Source organism: Ochotona curzoniae, unplaced genomic scaffold (genome assembly GCF_017591425.1).
Source record: "Ochotona curzoniae isolate NIBS_2020 unplaced genomic scaffold, NIBS_Ocur_1.0 scaffold_3890, whole genome shotgun sequence".
Lineage (NCBI taxonomy): Eukaryota > Metazoa > Chordata > Mammalia > Lagomorpha > Ochotonidae > Ochotona > Ochotona curzoniae.
The window spans coordinates 550,818-572,903 of NW_024467115.1; the positions used below are offsets into that span (position 1 = coordinate 550,818).

General features: G+C 43.9%; 1 protein-coding gene across 1 annotated transcript in view; it reads left to right on the forward strand.

Moving 5' to 3' along the window:
* The first annotated feature begins 224 nt into the window (after positions 1-224).
* The window catches only part of DCBLD1 (discoidin, CUB and LCCL domain containing 1), an 84,645-nt gene continuing 62,783 nt past the window's right edge, over positions 225-22,086 (forward strand). Inside the window, exon 1 of the mRNA XM_040965366.1 lies at positions 225-390. Coding sequence (XP_040821300.1) covers positions 282-390 — 109 coding nt within the window. The 5' untranslated portion in view covers positions 225-281. The remainder of the gene's footprint in view (positions 391-22,086) is intronic.

Consider the following 22,086-nt stretch of genomic DNA (forward strand, 5'->3'; position numbering starts at 1 on the left):
CGGCGCCAGGCGCGCCTCGAGGCCCGTCGCCGGTCACCGCCCCGGAGCGACTTCCTCCTTGGGGGCCGGCGCGTGAGGCGGGACGGGGCGGGGCGGCCAGGGGACGCCCCCGCCCCGCTGGGCTCAGGGCCGCCCCAATGGGATTCGATGCGGGGCAGCGGCTGCGCCGGTTCCCGGCGGCGGGGCGCTCGGCCGCTGAGGAGGCGGCCCGCTCCGGGTAGCCACGGCGCAGGGCCCGTCGAGGGGAGACCGAGCTTGCCAAGCTGACGCCTGGCGAGGCCATGGAGCCCGGCGCCCGCGGTGCACCGCTGGCGGGGCCCGCCGGCCCGGGCCTCCTGACCCTGTTGCTGGCCGTCTCCGCCCCGCTCCGGCTGCAGGCGGAGGAGCTGGGTGAGTGGAGTGCGTTCGGCGGGCTGCAGGATCCGGGGCGCTGCGGGCGGGCTCCCGGTAGGGCCAGGCCCGGAGGCACCGTGCACGGGGGCAAGTCCGAGCTCTCTGCCTGCACCACCGCGTCTGGCTCTGCCAGTGACGGCTCGGGGAGGGGTGGGGTTGGGGGGCACGAAAGTCACTGCATTCCAGATCACGCCCCCACCAAACTCCTTAGCCGACGCACGCCAAAACAAGAAAATCAACGTGGCGTTTCTTCACTTTTCTTTGCTGCCCCGATGCTCCCACCCCCAAATCCCCCACCCCCAGCCCGGCTTGCTTAGTTTCCAGACTTCCTGACTATCGGCGCGGGGAGAAGGGACGCTTGGGCTGCCCTAGGAGAGAGCTGAAGCGCAGGGATGGGACTCCCCAGAGTGTTGTTGGCTTGGCGGCCGCGCGTGGCATTGGAATCCCGGCGCGTGCGTTTGCCTGCTTGCACCGACTAGTTGGGCACTGCTTTCCCGAGTTTGGCCTCGGAAGCAGGCTGGCAGACGGCGCCACCGCCTCCTCGTCTGTGCCCCGCTTGCGCCCCCGGTTGTAGTCTTGTGGCTTGGATCCCTCTTGGCCATTTGAGTGACTGTTTGCCTACGATAGTACATTTTCTCTGCAGCACCTGGTGCTTGGTCTCCAGTCAAACTTGATTGACTCATAACCAAGTTTACCCTCTGCCTAGCACCCAGATCAGAGCAGGAAACCGGTTTGCCAGCCTTAAATGGTTCTACTCATTAATCCTCGCTAATTAGCTCCTTTTTGATAGCAGGAGCCAGCCTTCTGCCTTTTTGTGGCTCTCTCTGCTCCATGCTTCTATTCCTAGATATCCAATGGGTAACAAACTCATTTGATGACTGTAATCTATCCAGTGGTTTTGGCGATTTCCCCCCACACCTATGGCTTCCTGGCAAAATAAGAATGAAAAGTAAAGCCAGTACTGGCGTGTTTTTTTTTTTTCTGCTCTGTTTTCATTCCAGTCTGAAACTTGGTTACTCAATATGTTGGTAGTAATTCCTAAATTTACAAACATGCCAGTTTGTTACAAAACAAACAAACTCAGAAGTTACTTTGTTTAGAGTCACTGCAGCCTAATGCTAAGTGTATCATGAAATGATAGCAAGGATGAAAGGTTTTATTAAATAATGTAGGACTTTTATAATGGAGGTTTTAAATATTGAAGCACTTGTCTTACTTAGTCACTGTCTGAAGATGCACTTTTACTAAGGCATGGCTGTGAATTGGCCCGGTAATGTGTCCTGGACTGATCTGGCCAAGTTGTGACCTCGCTTTCCGAATGAACTTTCAGATTTTATGTGGTCCTCCTAACTGAATTGGGTACTTTGTAGAAGGGTTCTCTGGGAACACATGTGATTGTTCAGATTCTTATTCGGCTTCAGACTTGAGGATTTAATGTCATTGACTAGAAGACAATATTTAACTTTCTGCTATATGTGCATTTAGGATGGAGAAACAGTTAAGGAGCAGGTACACAAAGTAGTTCAGCTTTGGGACATGTGACTAAAGGAGAAAAGCTGTCTTCTAGGCCCTCAGGTGCTGGCACATAGAGACGTAATAATCCAGTGCTGATAAGGACAGGCCTAACCCATTATTTTGAAATATTTCTTGTCTCTCATTTCTGGAGCTGACTCTTGGTCACTTTTCCAAGTGTTCATAAATATAAGCATAAACACATTTTGGGCCTAGCATGGTAGCCTAATGGCTAAAGTCCTCATTTTGCATGCACCAAGATCCCATATGGACAATAGTTTGTGTCCTGGTTGCCCCACTTCCCTTCCAGTTCCCTACTTGTGACCTGGGAAAGCAATCTAGGACGGCCCAAGGCTTTAGGACCCTGTCCCCTTGGTGGGAGACCCACAAGAGTCTCCTGGTTCCTGGTTTTGAATCAGCTCTACTCCAGCCATTGCAGCCACTTGGGGAGTGAACCAGTGGATGGAAGATCTTTTTCTCTGTCTCCTTCTCCCTGTAAATCTGCCTTCCTAATAAAAATAAATAAATCTTAAAAAAAAAAAAGTAAGCATGTACACACATTTTAAGTCTTGAGATCCGCTGCTGACTGTGTATTTGGATGGTGGGCATAAATTATATTCATGCTGTTGGGGTCTAGAAAATTGAGAAGGTTTGCTGGACGGGGAGCAGGATTGCCAGCAAAAGTACCACTATCTTAAAAGTTGCAGCAGGAATGCTGTTTTAGGAGTCAGCCCCTCCCAAAGTTTGAGAGAAACTGCCCCCCATGGAGTTTAGAAATGCAAACCAGCTCAACCCCACCTGCCACCCAACAGCCTAGAACCAGAAGTAAACCTGTTCCCATAAACACCTGTCTGTACCTTGAAGTGGTGGGCCCCTCTCTGGTTTGTTCCTGAATAAGCCTATTCTGATTGTGGAGTTCATGGTCGGCCTCATCTTTATGTTGTTCTTCCACCCTAACAGTTCGTGCTGGAGCCCCAGAGGGTTCAGGAGCTTGGTCCCTTTGCCCACATGGGTCCCTTGGAATCTCACATGGCTCATGGGCAGTTCTTCCTCCACCTGGCCAGGGACTTACACTGGGCTGCCCGATACATTCTGGGTGATGATTATGACTCTGTATCGCTTTTGATTTTTCCTTCTTTTCTGTGAGAAACTGAAGATAGGGAATATGAGTTGATCATAATCAGCTGGCTTTGTGGTACCCTTCATCCTTGGTTGAAAACCCCCAGCCATGCTCTTCTGAGCATCGATTAACTCCCACCAAAGATCTCTCCCACCCACCCTCCATCCCCCTTTTCTAATTCTGCCTGCTTCCTGCTCCAGCCCCAACCAACCTGATTAAATTGACCCTTACCTTCTTGTCCTATTTTGTTTAAAATTTTATTTTATTTGCTTTTATTGGAAAGTCAGATATACAGAGAGGAGGAGAGAAAGAGAGGAAGATCTTCCATCTGCTGGTTCACTCCCGAAGTGGCTGCAATGGCTGGAGCTGAGCTGATCCAAACCCAGGAGCCAGGAGTTTCTTCCAGGTCTCCCACACAGGTGCAGGGCCCTAAGGCTTTGGGCCATCTGCTACTTCTTTCCCAGGCTACAAGTAGGGCGCTAGAAGGGAAGTAGGGATGCCAGGATTAGAACTGGAACCCATATGGGATCCCAGTGCATGTAAGGTGAGAATTTTAGCCACTAGGCTACCACACAGACCTATTGCTGGATTCCTCTGTCACATACCATAGCCTACTTGGTTTCCAACAAATAGACTGGCTTCCTTCTCCCCAAGACTCCTGGGTCAGACCAGAATTGGCCATTCCTCCTCCTTTATTCTCTCTTGGAGGGCTGATGGAGGAACTTATTCCATGTACTGGACTAGAGATGCTTGACCCAACAGTGTGATCTTCTCTGTTCCTTGTGAAAAGATTCTGGTTGTGGCTAACTCATCCCTGGAGGATGTCTCAAAGTTAACCAAGGCCCAAGCTCCGGTTTATTGTCACCTATTCCATGAATTTGAAATTTCTCACATTCCTCTCAACTTGCCCCTAGCCCATCTAAAATAGCTGTCCACCTTGGGCCTAAAAGTGGAAGTAAAAAAGAAGTGATTTATTTTCTTCTATACTGCATCTTGACCTCAATATACATTGGATAATGATTCACAGTGCCAGGTTTTGGTTCTTTCAATTTCCAAATTCTTCTTGACCTTGAGTTCTTTACACAGAGAAATGACAAATAGAGGCCCTATGCATTCAAACCCTTTTCTTCCTCCAAGGTCACCCTTTCATAGCTCTTGTTCCACATTTGAAATTCTTCTGGAGCAAACAGAACTGAAGCCCTCTACCAAACCTTTTGCCCAGAGATTCCCTTTCCTCCTCATAACTTAGCAATCCTGATCTAACTGGTGATGGTCCAGCACATTCCTTCCTCCCCAGCCACCCTCAAGTTCCCACCTCCCAAACTCTCCACCAATATGCCATCTGACACCCTTCCCTCCTCCTTTTACTGGCTTGCAAGATCTACAACCCCAACCAGTTCTCCCCTTGAAAGAGGTGGCCGGAGTAGAAGCTGCAGTGATGGTCCCTTTCTCTTTGTCAGACCTTAGTCAGAGTGAGGAGTGCTTGGGCTCCTTCTCAGAGAACCCCTCTAAGTATTGAAAGGATCTCTCCATCTGACAAAGCCTTACACTGGAACTTGGCAGGAGCTCTGTCTCATTCTGTCCTTTGTAACTGGATGATTGAAAACACGTTTGATGTGCTGCTGAACACCATGCAGGTGTCACATCTCCAGGCCTCAGAAAGATACCCAGAGGCCATATGGGCCATCCCAGATTGGACCTACCAATCTGGAGACCCAGGGACACAGGCTCAATAGCACATGATTTCCCACCTGTTGGAGACAATGGATAAAAATAGCCACAAGCAGGTCAGCTATGATGAATTTCATGAAATCACACAGGAACCCAAAGACAACGTCAGTTTCTTAATGTCCTGCTTTACAAAGGCAATGGTGATATCTGCCAGTAAGGATCCCAATTCCAGAGAGGGATAGTTGCTTTTACACATCTTACTTGTAGTCTAGTTAGGCTCAGATGTCCAACACAAACTCAAAGCTGGAGGGTGGTCTACAAATCTCCCAAAGGACTCATCAGTATAGCTTTTCATACCTTCAATGATAGGAATGAGGAACTAAAGATTCAGAAGGATGAAAATACAGAATCAAAGCATCAGACGTTTGCCTCTCTGATCCACCAAACCCTTGACAAGTCTAACCACTGGGCACATGTCAGCCCTCCGAGAGATTGTTTTCAGTGCATGAATACTGGGCACTGGGCCACACCCTGGCCGAATCCAAAACCTCCCATTAAATCATGTTCCAGACACAAACATGGAGACACTAGAAGATGGACTGCCTCATGGGGAGCTCTCTCCCCACCTGGGACCATTCTCCATTCCGCCAGCTTCAGCACAGAACATCTCATCTCTGTTAAATTTAATAGAATGAGAAGACCCAGGTTTGACAGTTCCTATTGCGGACAAGTTCATGGATGTAAGGGTGGCAGGGACAGTGTCTGGCAAGCAGATCTCTTTTTTGGTGGATGTTGGGGCTAGCTTAGCTATTTTAAATGAGTACTATAGCCTGCTGCTTCCTTTGTATGTCTCTGTGGTTGACATGAAGGGCCTCATTGAGACACTGAACAAAACTTCTTATGTATGTCTCTACTTTGGAGATTTTACCCTCCTGTACTCTTTTCCTGTTCTTCCCAATTGCACCAACCCACTTTTGGGAAAAGACTTCCTTCACCAGTTGGGAGATCTGTCTCCATCCAAACTCATGATAAAATCCATACGCCTGCATTATCCTCTTGTCCCCATCCCAGGCCCCTTCTCTCCCTTCCCTGCTTCCTTTGGTCAAACTTACAGTATAGAATACATTCCATCCTGTAATTGCCACCCACCATCACCTGTTTGCATCTCACTGAAGGATTACACAGAAGATACTTCTGTTCCCTCGTGTCATTTAAGTTTAGGTCACAGAGACCTGAACCAATTATTAACTTCCTCCTTCAGGCTCACATCCTTGTTTCTGCTCACTCACTCACGACATACCTATACTTACTGTCAGAAAGTCAGACAGCTACTTCTGCCTGGCACAAGATCTAAGATGTATTAATTCTTCTATTCATCGCATCTACTCAGCAAATCCTAACCCCTGTGATGTCTCCCAAATACCCCCATACAGCTTGTTTTTCCCCATTTCAGACCTAAAGGACATTTTTGTCATAACTCATCTTCCCAACCTCTCTTAACCTTTACCAGGTCTAACCACAGTTCCCACCTTACTGGACAACTTACCCGGACTGTTTCACCCCCAAAGTTTCCAAGACAGTCCTGTTACTTTGGATAGGCCCTCCAAGCAGACTTAGCTTCTGCCAGACTATCATCCAGCACTCTTCAGTGCATTAACAATTTTCTATTCTTCAGCCCCTTCCAACAAACCTGTCTCTGGCATAATGCTAGTCTTCAAAATGTTATAGCTGATAAACGCTATCTCAAAAAAAGGCCCAGGAAATTTCTGCTTCTGTTACCTTTTGGGGATTTTTCATGAACCTCAGCACTCACGCAATTCCTCTGGCCTGAAAACAAGCCATAACCTCCCTTCTTTCCCCATGTACAAAGCGGGATCTGCTGTATGTCTTAGGTCTTATGGGATATTTTCATACCTGGATTCTAAATTTTCTCCTTGTTTCTAAACCTTTTTATGAAACTTCCAAAAATGATCTAGGCAAACCCTTAGAGGAGACTTCACCCCACTAGAAAGCCCATTCCAAACGCCAGATAAAGGCTCTCCCACAAACACCTGCCCTGAGCCTCTGTAACCAAAACAAACCATTTCCTCCTGATTATCACAGTTCTAAAGGATATCTTGATCTCCTGCCAGGATCTTGGGAGACACCATCGCCCCTATTTCTTTTGTATTTTTTTTAAGATTATTTTATTTTATTGCAAAGCCAGACGTATATATATAAAGAGAGAGAGAGAGACAGAGAGAGAGAGAGAGGAGGGGAGACAGAGAGTAAGATCTTCTGTCCGATGATTCACTCCTGAAGTGACCTCAACAGCCGGAGCTTGGCCAATCCGAAGCCAGGAGCCAGAAGTTCTTCTAGGTCTCCCATGTGGGTACATGGTCCCAAGGCTTGGGCCATCCATGACTGCTTTCCCAGGCCACAGGCAAGGAGCTGGATGGGAATTGGAGCTGCTGGGTCACGAACCAGTGCCCGTATGGGATCCCGGCGCATTCAAGGTGAGGACTTTAGGTGCTAGGCCACCGCGCTGGGCCATTGTCACCCCTATTTCTCCAAGCATTGGACAGGGTTCATCAAAGCTGGCCACTATGCCTAAAGCTCCTGGCCTCTGCTTTCCTCCTTATACCTAGAGTTCACAAACCCATCTCCCATTAACCACTACAAACTTGGTTCTCACACACACTACAAGACTCTCTTAAACTGCTGGGCTCTTCAGTCTGTATCACCATCTTGCACTTGAGTCTTCCTTTTTATTTTTTCTAGCTTACCTGTAACCTTCCATCACTGCTCCTCTTGTAATTTAGCAATTCCTTTCAGACCTAACTGATCGCCACAAACCCAATTCCTGCCATGATTATCTTTGCTTCTCCTTCAACATATTTCGCCATCTCACAGAAAATCATATTCCCTAGCCCTTGTTTCCTTTATTGGTGATAGTGCCCTCTAAATTTCCCATTTTTTTTTCTGCTGAATGTACAGTAATTGAAGGTGCCATGATGATACCTTCTTTTTCTCCTTGAAGGGTCATCAGTGTTCAACTCTGCAGGCTAAGCTATTGGCCTTGATGTGAGCCCTGACCTTAGCAAAGGGAGTGACTTAACATTTAAAGAGTTTCCACATGCCCACAACATCATCCACTCCAAGGGCCAGACATGGTGGAAAACAAAAACGGAAGAGGCTTTCTGCCTAAGGGACTCCTACATTAATGGTAAAATGATAATGTCCCATCTAGATACTTCCAGCTGCCCTGAAAGTCCACTGTAAAGGACATCAGAAAAGCCAGCAGTTTTATTAAAAGCTAACAGCCAAGCCAACCTAACTGCCAAAGCAGCTGCTCACAGCGAAGCAATCCTGTGATTTCTTTCCAACTTAACTTCTGGGTATTCAGATTTAGAGTTCTCCAAGTTTCAACAAGGGTTCACCAAGGAAGACCCATAGTGATTGCTGTATAATTAACTAATACCCACCTCTTCTCTCTAAGCTTTTTTTCTAAGAAAACTCCACTGCCCCTGTCATGCAAATGAAACTACATCATTCTTAAACTCACTCATACACCTGACCCCTACTATATGGGAAGCTCTGCATTCTGTATCCCAGACATGTAACATCTGTCAGACTGTTAATCCCAACTCCTGTATCAGATCACCCTCACTCACTACTTACCAGGCTCATCCATGGGTCACTACTGGAGGAGAATTGGCAGACTAACTTCATTCAACTGCCTCCAGTTAAATACATTACCTTCTGGTTATGGTGGATGCCTTCTCTCACAACCCACAAAGAGTCTCCATCATTTCTACTATACCCAAGTTAGGACTCCTTGTATATACTGAATCACACAGTAAGCAGCGGTTTACCTTTCAGGTAACGCAACTAGAATTAACCTCTCTCAATGTTTCATAGCATTTCCAAATTCCCTACCATTGCCCATTTTCAGGAAAAAAAAAAAGAATTGATCAACGGGATCTTAACACAAACTCTGGGGAAAAAAAACCTCTTCATCAGGTCCATCTAGACTGCGTAAAACTCCTTCTTGTGGCACTAGGAAGGATTAAATCCCTTCTGGAGACTTAATGGTCAGCCCTTCTGAAATTCTCAGTGGGAGACCCCTTTTGGTGGCAGACTTCCCTCCTTTCCACAACTCTGAAGCCATTCCACCTCCCCTTACCTTTCCTCTTCTCAATGAAATTACACTCTTATTTCAGGGCTTTTGCAAACATGCATGTACCCACCCTCTAACCTTCCGGCTATAATGCTACCTTTCAACCTGGGGACAGGATCTCTCTTAAACAAATGATGCTGAATAAGATGGAAATGATTCTGCCGAGTGATAATTGACCATCCCACCACTGCTAAACTCCAGGGGCACTCTCCCTGAGTACTTTCCACTTCATTGAAATTAGTAATGCCTTCCCTATACAACTCTACAACTCTCAGGTTGACAAAGCTTCTAGCAATATCAGAACAACCATCTCCTTATGCCCCTGACAATTACTGAATTCTATAAAGTCCTCCAAGAAATTCATCAAGATAGTGTTATTCAATTCCATCAGTCCACCTTTTCTAACTCGTCCTTTGAAGCCAGAGCACTCACTGTGACTTCACTACTATTCAGATATTATTTTTTGCTTTCTGTTTACATGTCTTACTGTAATGCATTATCACCCCCCTCAGTTACTATTTTGAGGTTTTTTAAAAAAGATTTATTTATTTTTATTAGAAAGTCAGATATACAGAGAGAAGGAGAGACAGAGAACATCTTCTGTCCAATGATTCAATCCCCTAGTGGCCGCAACAGCCAGAGCTGAGCCAATCTGAAACCAGGAACCTCCTCCAGGTCTCCCATGGGAGTACAGGGTCCCAAGGCTTTGGGCCGCCCTCGACTTACTTTCCCAGACTGCAAGCAGGGAGCTACATGGTAAGTGGGGCTGCCAGGAATAGAACCGGTGCCCATATGGGATCCCAGCATGTGCAAGGTGAGGACTTTAGCCACTAGTCTGTCACACTGGACCCTGTTTTAATATTGACCCTTATTTTCACCATAAGATTGGTGGTAGTCATTCTGATTGGCTGGACCATAGTGAAAAATCTGTTAGTAATCTTTTTCTTTCTTTGGGTAGAATTTATGTTTATTTGATATGTGATACTTTTAACCTAGCCCTGTTTGTTGGTACCAAGCCCAACAAATCTCCCATGAATGATCCCATCCCCCAAAACACCTGTGTACTTCTCATGAATGGTTCCTCTTATCTAATCTTTGCTTATTATGTCAATGTTTCTCCCTGTTGGATCTCTCAAGAGTTGGCTGTCTTCCCCACCTCCTACCCTCTCCAGGCAATAACTAAGGTTGGGATAGCTATAGGGTCTAAGACCCCACCTACGCAGGAGAAATTCAGTCTTTTTTATTATTTACACCAACACCTCCATGACAGAAAACGTAAAGGTACATCTCTTTGGAGTCCCCACGATACAGGCAGGTCTTTCTTTTACACCTGAGATTTGCTATTACCCCACTGATCAGTCAGGTCCCTTTATGTATCACATCTCCTGCCTCTCTCATTTTCCATGGGTATAATCGTTGTTCAGCACGAGCAGACTATCTTGTCTCCCTTCACTTCCCCGACCCCTTAACTGCAACTTACAGCCTGTAGCAGTGCTGCTGTGGCATCTGATAGCATTTAGTTTTGTTATTACAAAACTCACAATCTATTGTACTGCATTTTATAGAAGATATAGGACCAAGAACATGAGTGTACTTTCCCGGCAGAATCAGGCTTATGTTTGTCTTACCACTAACTGAATAGGAACTTGTATACTTATGTTTCTATTTCCTCTAGTGTCTTATACTCTGGGTCAAACTATGTTTCTCAACCCTCTAACCAGATGTTCTCAAGAGGAACTTTGGACCTACCACATGGCTAATCTCACTGAGTGTAGTGGTGGGAATTGTAATAGAAGCAGCTGTGCTGGCAATTCCAGTGGGCAAGACAAATTTGAGGACTTCTCTCATGCTCTCAAAAAAAATGTAGATGACTTTGCACATCAATTGCCTCCCCTGCAAGACCAGGTTGGTTCCTTGACAGCAGTGGTCCATCAAAACCACTGAGGATTAGACCTCCTCACCACCAAAAACTGAAGACTCTGTCTCTTTCTAGATGCAGAGTGCTCCTTTTACATCATTAAGTTGGGTGTAGTGAGAGAATGAATTGAATGGATCAAAAATCATACTAAGAAAATCTATTTCCAAAATAGCCTTGCCTTTTTTGTCCATTTTTTCTAGTGTGAGCAGCGTCTCTGCTGTCTGCTTCTCTCTTTATGATCATATCATAAATAGCTGCCATGTATGATTAACATATTTCAAAAGTTCTTAACAGGAACAATTGACTGTTAGATCCCAAGCCATCCCTCAGTAACAAACAAGATTGCTCTCTTTCTCCACTCAGTACAATCTAAAGAACAGACACACCACCCTTTACCAGCAAGAAGTCGCCAGAGTGCGGTGTTCCATTTCCTTATATAGCTTTAGAATCAAGAGTGCTGTATCATGAGCAGAAATTCCACCATCTTACAGCCATGCCACCATCTTAGCAGCCAGCAATGATTGCCACCTCACCTGGAGTTTCAGAGAGCTTAGACTCAGCAAGCCTCAAAGCCCCTCCCCACTAAACCCTGCTAAACTCCTACTCAGAAATGTAAGCAGGCATGATTACATAAATCTGTATTTTGTGCAAGAACAGTTCTCTCGGGCTCAGCAGCGTGGCCTAGTGGCTAAAGTCCTCACCTTGAACGCCCCGGGATCCCATATGGGCGCAGGTTCTAATCCCGGAAGCTTCACTTCCCATCCAGCTCCCTGCTTGTGGCCTGGGAAAGCAGTCGAGAATGGCCCAAAGCTTTGGGACCCTGCACCCATGTGGGAGACCTGGAAGAGGTTCCTGGCTCCTGGCTTTGGATCCGCACAGCATCGGCCGTTGCGCTCACTTGGGGAGTAAATCGTCAGACGGAAGATCTTCCTCTCTGTCTCTTCTCCTCTCTGTGTATCTGACTTTCCAATAAATAAATAAATCTTTAAAAAAAAAAAAAAAAAGAACAGTTCTCTCTACTTTTGCCATGTTGAATCCCTCTCAGATTTGTTTCTGAATAGATGTGTGGCTGTTGAGTTCATGGTCTGTCTCTTCTTTATCCTGTTCTACTCAACAAAAAGGAAATATCACATAATGGCATTTAACCTTCACTAGTGGTAGGACAGTTCTGTCAGGTGCTTCATGGCTCCCCAACTGCTGCTCCAACTGCCTGATCATCAGTCTCTCTAGAAGCTTCTACTGTCCTTTTGTTTTGTAGATTTATTTAGTTAGTTGAAAGGCACAGTGTCCTAGAAATGCAAAGACGTGAACTCTAAAAGTTTTGTCAAGCTCAAGGCCATTATTTTGGTTCAAAATGTCAGGGTTTTGGTGGAAGAGAGGTGCTGATAACATGCACATTGACAAGTATATTATCATTTGAATCAACTTTGAAGTGGTGGAAACAGTTTTCAATGTTAGAAGTTTGGTAAAGTGCTACCATTTGTGTTACAGACACCACTAGACTTCCTCTCGTATTATGTGTCAGGAAACATGTCATAGTTTAATCTGAATATTTATGAACCTCACCAATGACAGTCTTACATTATGTTAATATTTGTTGATTTCATGAAGTCATACTGATTGCTTTGTGTGGTTGCTACTTGGCTGACTCATGCTCTGTATTCAGTTTTTTTTTTTTTGCTAGATTTACTTGTTATTTGAAATTCAGGTGATAGAGCAGAATTGAGAGAGAGAGAAAGAGATCTCCCATCTGCTGGTTTACTCATCAGATAGCTGTAGTGCCAGGATTGTGGTGGGCTGAAGCCAGGATTAGGAATATTATATGGGTCTCTCCTACATGCATCTAAGTATTTGGGCCATCACTCACTGATTGGACAGACTGTTAACACGGAGCTGAATTGAAGGTGTAGCAGCTGGTATATGAATCGACACCCATATGAGATGCGAGCATTGAAGAAGGTAGCTGTACTCTATATATTCCACAATGCTGGCCTCTCTATACTACTTTTTCTTTTAAAAGTGTTTACTGGGCCCAGTGCAATGGCCTAGTGCCTAAAGTCCTTGCCTTGTGCACGCACACGCTAGGATCCCATATGCGCACCAGTTCTAATCATGACAGTCTGGCTTCCCATCCATCTCCCTGCTTGTGGCCTGGGAAATCACTCATGGATGGCCCAAAGCCTTGCACCTTGCACCTGCGTGGGAGACCAGGAAATTCCTGGATCCTTCCTTTGGATCAGCATAGCCCTGGCTGTTCCAGCCACTTGGGGATTGAATCATTGGCTAGGAGATCTTCCTTTCTGTCTCCTTCTCTCGATACACCCGATTTTCCAATTAAAGCAAAAAAAAGTGTTCACCTCTCCCCAGTGTTCTCAGGCCCCAGACACTAGAGATTGGTAGACCAAGGCTGATTTGATTTCAGCTTCTTCTCAGGCCCACTGGACCAAACTTAACTAAAGTTAAATATTGACCTAGTGTTTCACATGACCTTTGACCTTGCATAATATGACATGCAGTTATTAACTTATTCAATTTGTGTTAATTCATAGTCTGGATTTCATCCAATCTTTTTAACTTGGTTAGTAAGTTTTGTAGAATAAAATGTCTCTTATGTACTAAATTGTGCCAACCAAAAATCTCTGATTCTCTCTTTACTAAAATATTTGCAACTGGGTGTTAATTAAATCTTTGTGATTTAAGTATTGCAAAAGAATAAAAATAAGCACTTGATCCCTGAGGAAGCTTCCAAGTGTTGAATAAATTCTTCAAAGCCTGAAAATTGCTTTAAAAGCCCCTGCCCAACTCTTCATTGTTCATTCTTCGTACTCTGCTCTTGAATCTTCTGCTATTCACACCAGATTCTACATGGGACTAGCTGGTACCTAACATTTTAGGTGAGAGGCTTTTTTTTAAAAAAAAAAATGGCACGAGTTTATGCTGGCACTTTTTGTATCATCTGAATGCGTGCACCCCAGACATCTTGCATCTTATCTGGTCAAGGGAAAATGTGGGAGTCGGCCAGCCTTGTGGATGATCATTTCGCAAGGACAGACTTGGCAGAGAGCTCTGTGTGTTTCTAGTATCTGCCAAAGGTGTTCAACAGAATTTTCTTAAACTGAAATGAACTATCTCTTTGTGTCTGGGAAATATTTTTGAACTATTTCCTAATTAGCGGAAAATGAATAATAAAGAGCTCCTGAGGTTCTTTATGATGGCGCTTGTGCTGCTTCCATGAATTAATGTTGTTGATCAAGCCCAGCTCTCTTGGCATGCTAATTTCTGTATGCCTTTTAAGTGAAAGTGCAGCAGGAGGAGGGAACATGCCAGCAGAATGCTGCAGACTGTATTTCTTGGCCCTAGTAGTTGTAATTTACAATACTCAGAAATATCAAGTTATAACATATTTCATAAAAGAAAAGAAGCTATGCTAAGAATTTATTAGGGCAGGCATTGCAGTACAAGGTTTTGAGACATCACTTGGGAATCTCCATCGCACATCTAAGTTCCTGGGTTTGAGTACTGCCTCGGCTTCCCAATGCACCTCCTGCTAAGGCACCTGGAGGCAGCAGAGGATGACTCAGGTATCTGGGTTCCTGCCACCCATGTGGGATTCTCAAATGGAGCTCCTGATGTTAACCTGGTTCAATCCCAGTTGTTGTAGGCATATGGGGAATGGATCACCAGATAGATCTCTCTCTTTTCTCTGTTGCCCTGCCTTTCAATTGATGTTTTATTTCTGTTATTATTATTCACTAACTTTTCCTGTAGTAATTTTAAACTTTTAACTTTATGGGACACACCTAAAATAGATATGACAATCATATTAAAATATATAACCTAAAGGAGACATGTATGAGGAGTTATGTTTTTGTTTTTAGGATGTATGGGGAAGTTAGTTGAATTGCAACATACTGCAAAAGTTTTATTCATCTTAAGGCAGAAAAAGCAATTTATGCAGGAAAATGTATCTTGTTGAGTTTTGTACTTTGTGTGTACTTTTGTTTTGTACTTTGTGGAGTCTATTCTGTGCTTATCAGAGCATTTAGTTGCTTTTTTATATCAAGGGGAGAATGCACAAAACATGTCTGTCATTGTGCTCAGCACTCATAAGCTCAAAAAATGTCAGCAGCCTAATTGTCATTAATGCTTATTTCTAGTAAATGGACAAGTTCCAGGGCTTCTTTGTTCTGTGTCCTCCTGTCTTTTTTGCCTCATTCTCCTCTTTTTCTCTCCAGTCAACCATATTGACTTTCTTGCTATTACTCCAAGATGTCAAACACTGCTATGCCTCAGAATCCTTGCATGTGCTGCTCCTCTGCCTGAAACACTCTTGGCCCAAATATCCACCTTCTTTCTCCTTGATCAGTCTGTATTCAGATGTTGCCTGCTCAGGGAGAGCTTTCCAAACTACCAGGAACCTTCTGCTCCATCCTTGCAATTCTGTATACTCCTTTCCTGCTTTTCGTTTTCTCTAAAATGGTTACCCTCTTTAACATGGTATACAATTTACACTTTTTTTTTAATGATTTATTTATTTATTGAAAAGTCAGATATACAGAGAGGAGGAGAGACAGAGAGGAAGATCTTCTGTCCGATGATTCACTCCCCAAGTGAGCGCAACGGCCAATGCCATGCCGATCCGAAGCCAGGAGCCAGGAACCTCTTCCAGGTCTCCCACATGGGTACAGGGTCCCAAAGCTTTGGGCCGTCCTTGACTGCTTTCCCAGGCCACAAGCAGGGAGCTGGATGGGAAGTGGAGCTGCCGGGATTAGAACCTGCGCCCATATGGGATCCCGGGGCGTTCAAGGTGAGGACTTTAGCCACTAGGCCACGCCACCCCGGACCCACAATTTACACTTTTAATTCATTGTTCTGTCATCCTGCTCCTGGAGAAGGTGTGTGCCTTGAACAGTGGCCTGTGCATGCTGAATACTCATTAGGAAGTTGAGAACTCAGTGAGCATAGGCTGAGCAGGCACTGAAAAGCCTTTTCCTGTCCTGTGGTCAAAGACTCAGAGCTGACTCTGGTGGAGGATCAAAATGTAGATGCTGTAAACTATTGAAATTGTGTGTTTGCTACAACTGTTACTAGTCAAATTTAGAAAATATGGATTTAACATGCAGAAACTCATTCTGGTATGGTACAAGTCTGGTATTCAGGGTGAAAGGACAAATGTTGCCAGAATTTCAGATGTTTTTCTGTTACACTATGAAATAGTTTTGTTCATTTTTGAGTCATGTTGACATCATCTTCCAGATGTTCATTCTTAAGTGGTCCATATAAAAACTTTGTTGTTTACCTTGTGGGGTGCTAGACTTGATTGATGGGAAAATCCCAAATGGATTTTAATAAAGTTTATTGAAAAACTGAGGAGATCACGCATGCCCATAGGCCATGTTCAGAATGGAGTAGGCTGGGAGGGACGAAGTGGGAGAGGGAGAATTGGCTCCACCTTCCCTTCCGTGTCTGTGGAGAGAGAGCTTCTCTCCGTGTTGCCAGACCACATAAGTGCTTGAAAAAGGGAGTGGTTACTTAACATTGCTTTCAGCTGTCCAGCGGGGAGAAATACTTCTTGGGGGAGAGTCATTTGACAGCTTGGCTGGTGGAGGGGTACTTATAGCAGGGGACATGTGGTTTCTACCACTGATTCTATGATACCTATTGAGTGGTCCCATTTCATTCCTTGCTCAGAGATTCCCAACCGTTAATCTTGAGAGTGGCTGAAGGGTGCAGAATCATCATATCTTCTGTAGTCACTTCCTGCTCACTAGGTAAGGCTTGCCAGTCCTGGGTTTGGAATCCCTCTCACTCGCTAGAGAGTTTCCAGTCAGTGCCAATGGCTGTGTCCTTTGTATTGTTACAATTGTTTTGAGAAATTATTGGTTTGTTTGCACAGAATTTAGCAATGAAGGTGGCAACCCATTCATGAAAGCTGTGTCCAGACTACATACCCGTGAGTTCTGGTCCATGATGTCAGACATCCTGCTGTGTCTGATGCCAACAGAAAATGAAAATGTGGGCTGCTTTCTGCCACCACAAGCTATTAGTGGGCACTCAGCAGATACTGTGACATGGACCAAGAAGCCCTGGTACATTGGCCTTTCAGGCCCTAGCCCTGCCCGTCCTCAGCCTCCACACTCAGACACACAATTGTGGACACCAGCCTGGCCTGGGGAGTCCTGTGGTACCATCCCTTCAGGCCACATATCTAAGCCTGTCTGAACCTAAGCTCTCACACAACTGTGGGTGCAACAGCCTGGCTCAAGGAGTAGCATGGCAAGTTGTGGTGCTTTCCCTTTGGCATCCCACCTCTCTGCCTGGACCACCATAGCCTGGCTCTCACACATGCTGATGGGTGCAGTGGCCTGGCCCTAGGAGGCCCATAGTGCCAGCTCCCTGGGCCCCCTGCTCAGTAGGCACTCAGCTTCAGCTCTCATGCATGTCCATGTTTAATACAAACACATTTTAAAATAAAATTTTCAGTCAGTAGGTTGAATTCATTGGTGTGACAGAACCTGCAGATAGGGAGGGCTGACTGTACAATTATATAGTATGTAAATGTGGACACACACACAAGGGCATACCTCCACAATAAAGTCATGTGTGCAGACACATTCGCTTATAGTCTGCTAAGCCTGATTTACTGTTATTCAATTCTCCACATGCACAAAATTATGTAGAAGAAATACCAGCAACCAAACGAATCCCTTGATACCAGTCTGCTACCTAGTCTGTATGTAGCTTTTCTTTTGTGCTACTTTTCAACCTAATATTTTAGTAATAGTTGCTTATTATATTATTTGGGAAATTTCTATGTTTAGTTTTAGAATTCACCTTATGGGGACCAAGAACTTATTTCCTAGTAATGTATTGGTACTGAAGGCTCTGCAATGGGTAAGAGGGAATTTTGTGTTGGTTGACTTTAGATCAGCTGTCAGTCTTATCAACATTTTTGTCCTTTTTGTAATCCAAATAACTTGTGAAATCAGATATAGTTTCTTATCCGTATTTTGTTAGGAAAAGTACCTAAGATTATGAAGTATCGGACAGGAGTGAACTATTTCTTGATCCTTTTAAAATGAGAATTTATATTAAAGAGATCAAGCTTGGCAATAGACAGGAGCTCATCTTTTCTGGGATCCACATCTGTTTTCAGCTCAAATTATAACCATTCTCCCAGCCATTGTACTTGGTGTCTAGCATATTTCATTTTACTGCAAAAATATTCATAAATTAGCACCATGTGGTTTGCAATTGAGTATTTTAATTGGATGTGCTTAACAATTCTGTGTAAATGATTTTTTTAGGACACTCTTTAAAAAGTGAAAACGGAGACTTATTTCACTGCTCTGACAAAGAACAACTCAAAAGCATATTGAAAGTTTGCTTTTCAGTTCAATCTTGAGTTACTAGTGCATAAAATTTCCTAGAGGGAAAATAAGTAAACATCTCTGTGTTTGCCACCTACCTTTAAAATGGTTGAGTGGACTTAATTCCATTTTTTCGTTGCCTTTCACAAAAGCAAGTTCACTTGAAATTGAAATGTGGTTGATTTCATCCCAAAAGAGAAAGCCTGCGTAGAGTTAATAGCCTGCGGGATCACTGGGACATGAGATCTGTTTATTACATTGCTCCCACTCTGAGGGCTTTAGAATGAAGAGTGCTTATTTTAAGAATGACATGAATCAACATTTATCCTTTTCTTTTGCCTTGCTTTGTTGCCCCTGGACAGCCCTGCTTTGCTAGAAGACCAAAACAGGAGATGGCCCGACTTTATCAAAAGGGAAATGACCCTGTCCCTGCTGTGGCTGCTAGCTCGGAAGAGTCTAAAAATATTTTTGAGACTTCAACATCTACAATAGACTAAAAACCTGTTGAAGACTTCATGCCATTTTCCACCTAAATATTTCATTTCCATCTCTTAGCATTTTCTTACAAAGCTTCAATACCATGAGCACATGTAAGAATATTGATGGTAATTCTTTAATCATCATCCAGTACTCATATTCAGATTTTCTGAGTGCCCTAAATCCATCTTTTCACCCTTGGTTTGTTCACACCAAGGATCCAAACACGGTACACCTATTCATTAAGCATGTCTCTGAAGTCAGTCTTAAGCTGCCTCTGATACCTACTAACATAATCTTTTCATTTCCTGAAAGAAAATCTGATTCAATTGACACAGGAAACACCCTAAATTGTATGGACTGCTTCTGAAGGGTGCCTTTTGCTTGGTACATATTTTCTGATTCGATTTGGGGCAGTTTGTGGGGGAAGTACTGAGAGGTGCTGTGTGTTTAATTGTAGCACAATAGGGTATGTATTGTAGCTGTTGCCATCCCATTTTTATTGATGCTGAGGGTACCAGTGGCTCCAGGAGGACAGCCTAATCTCCCTTACAAAATTACCTTTTCCCTTTCCAACCTGTAAATTATGATTGCCTCTTAGCAATGAAATTACTCCCTATTAATGTTTTACTCAATGATTTAAGCATCAATCCAATCAGATTTTTAATAATTTCTTTTTTGAGAGAGCAATTATTTTTATTAGAAAGGCAGATTTACAGAAAGAAGAAAAGACAGAAAGAAACATTTTCCATCCACTGGGTCACTCCCCAGATGGCTGCAAAGGCCAGAGCTGAGCCAATCTGAAATCAGGAGATTCCAGGTCTCCTGTGCAGGTATATAGTCTCAAGGACTGGGGCCATCCCCTACTGCCTTCCCATAAGCAGGGAGCTGGATGGGAAGTGGAGCAGCCAGGAGACACACTGGCCGCTATATGGGATGCTGACACTTAGAGGTAGAGAATTAGCCTGTTGAGCCATGGCATCAGACCCAATTTTTTATATGTTCTCTAAACTCTTATCCTCATGTGTAATTTTTAACTGTCATTCTAATTTCATCCCAACAACTCTGAATACTATTAAAGGAACTGAGATCCAAAAAGATCAACTCAGTTACTCTAGGCACATTGATTTTATGTGTCTAAAGAGGGACACAGGAACATATTATTTAATTCTAAATGCTTTAAGATGAGCTACTCTTCTTCAAAGCAACCTATGTTTCCAGCAGAGAATAAGTTGAAGAAGTCTGGGCATAGGCCTTCAGCAGAGCAGTTGAGATGCCCACCTCTTCTATTGGAGTGCCTGGGTGGGATGCCTGGTCTGGCTCCTGACTCTAGCTTTCTGGAATTGCAGTCACGGGAAGCAACAATGATGACTCAGTGACTGGGTTCCTATGACACATGTAGGAGCCATAGATTCAGCCCAACTCAGCCCTCACCACTGCAGGCATTTGAAGAGTGTATCAGTGGAAAGGAGCTCTCTGTCTCTTTCTGTCTCTCTCTCAAATAAAGAAAGTACAAAATATATTTTTAAAAGGCCTGGAATGAACATTGTTTCAGTGAGTTACCTTTGCAATAAAGTTGTGCATTAGTAGCTCTTTTTTTTTTTTTTTTTTGCATTAGTAGCTCTTGATTTCTCTTAGAGGTGATCACATTTTCCACAGAAATATTAAAACTTAAAACAAACAATAGTGGCTAATCATTAGCTCTTTTCATATTGTGAGAAATTCAGTAGTGCAGAATATAGAATGTGCAAAAACTCGACAATTTTCAGGACTGTGAAGTGTAAAATGACTTTCAAAAGGCTTAATTTTGCCTCCTAATGCTTGTGTTTGCTGCCTTACTAGAACAGCATGAGATGCCCCTCTTTCCCCGAGATACACTGATTTCTGGTCAGTAAGCATCGTTTGCTTTCTCCTTGGGTTCGTGTAAACTTTCTCACTCTTAATTGTGTGTTTTCCACAATAAGCCCAAGTTACTCCTAGATTGCCGCTCTAATTCAGCTGTTGGAAATTTCACCTACCCAGGCTTATGTATGGATTGACTTTCCAGCCCATAAACAGTCTTGTGAGGATAAGCATCGGAGAATGGAACGTATAAATGGAACATACATGTTATAGTGAAACCATACAAAAATGGCAACCCAGGGATTTTTCACTTTTAAACTAAAGACTCTTTTCATCTCTGCCTAATCAGAGTGTATCTGACAGTGATCAGCAGAAGTATCATTACCAAGATTTTTCTTTTTTTGGAAATGCACAATTTGCAGGCCCTGTATTTTAACAAGATGATTGGTGTGCAGACCCAAGCTTGAGAAGCAACCCTGGAAGCCACCTGAACTGTTTATGGAGCATCTTTCAGAAGCTCACCAGTCCTAAGAAAAGGGAACCTTGCTTAGAAGCATACTCATCTTGCTTATCTGGACTATCTTCTTAATGGTATTTAAACAGTTTTAAAAAGAGGAAGGTAGAATGTGCCCTATAGGGGCTGTTATATTAATTCAACTTACTAAACCTCCACTTCCAAGTGCTGACATCCCACAGGGATGCTAGTTTGTGTCCTGGCTGCTCCATTTCCCATGCAGCTCCCTGTTTATCCTGGGAAAGCAGTAGTAGATGGCCCAAGTCCTTGGGATCCTGCACCCATGTTGGAGACTTGGAAGAAGCTCCTAACTACTGGCTTCGGATTAGCTCAGCTCCCACCATTGTGGCCATTTTGGGAGCGAACCAATGGGCAGATCTTTCTGTCGTTCCTTTTCCCTGTAAATGTCTTTATTAATAAAAATCTTTTAAAAAGAATGTGTCACATAATTCTTAAGAAATCCTGAGTTAGATGTGACCATATTCCTCATAGTCATTTTGGGACAAAAAGAATACAACTGCAAATGGAGAATTTGTTGTAGGTTTTAGCATCGTTTGGGTGCTGCTGTATATGGGTCTGAGTAGCGTCTTCAGTCCCTCTGCCTCCACTTCCTCAGGTCCAAGGTGGGTGACTTGGGCAATGGTGACCTTTCCACAGCACAGTGATCCACAGAGATTCACAGAGATCCACAGCACGGAGATTCCATGATCTCTGGGAGTCAGGCTGAGTTCAGATCCCAGGCAAGCCATGTGTGCTAGGTTGCTTTGCTTGTTAGAGCCTCATCATCACACACAGAGTAGCGTGACAGAAGGGACCTATGATGGAGAACAGATGAGATAGGCCTCATTGTGTGGCATTAAAAATGTCCTATCTAATAAACTTTGGGATCTTCACACAATATTTGATGTAGAGCTCTTCATGTATTCATGTCTGTATATTGTGTACTTCCTGTGTGAAATGTCTCACAGGAAATCTTAAAAAGAACTATCAGTATCATCTATGAAATACAACTATCATGAGGATTAAATGAGATCATGTGAGTCCTAAAAAACTTTTTCTGTTACTTTTTTAAAGCAAATACCTTTTCCCAGTTGATTCTGTGATATTTTT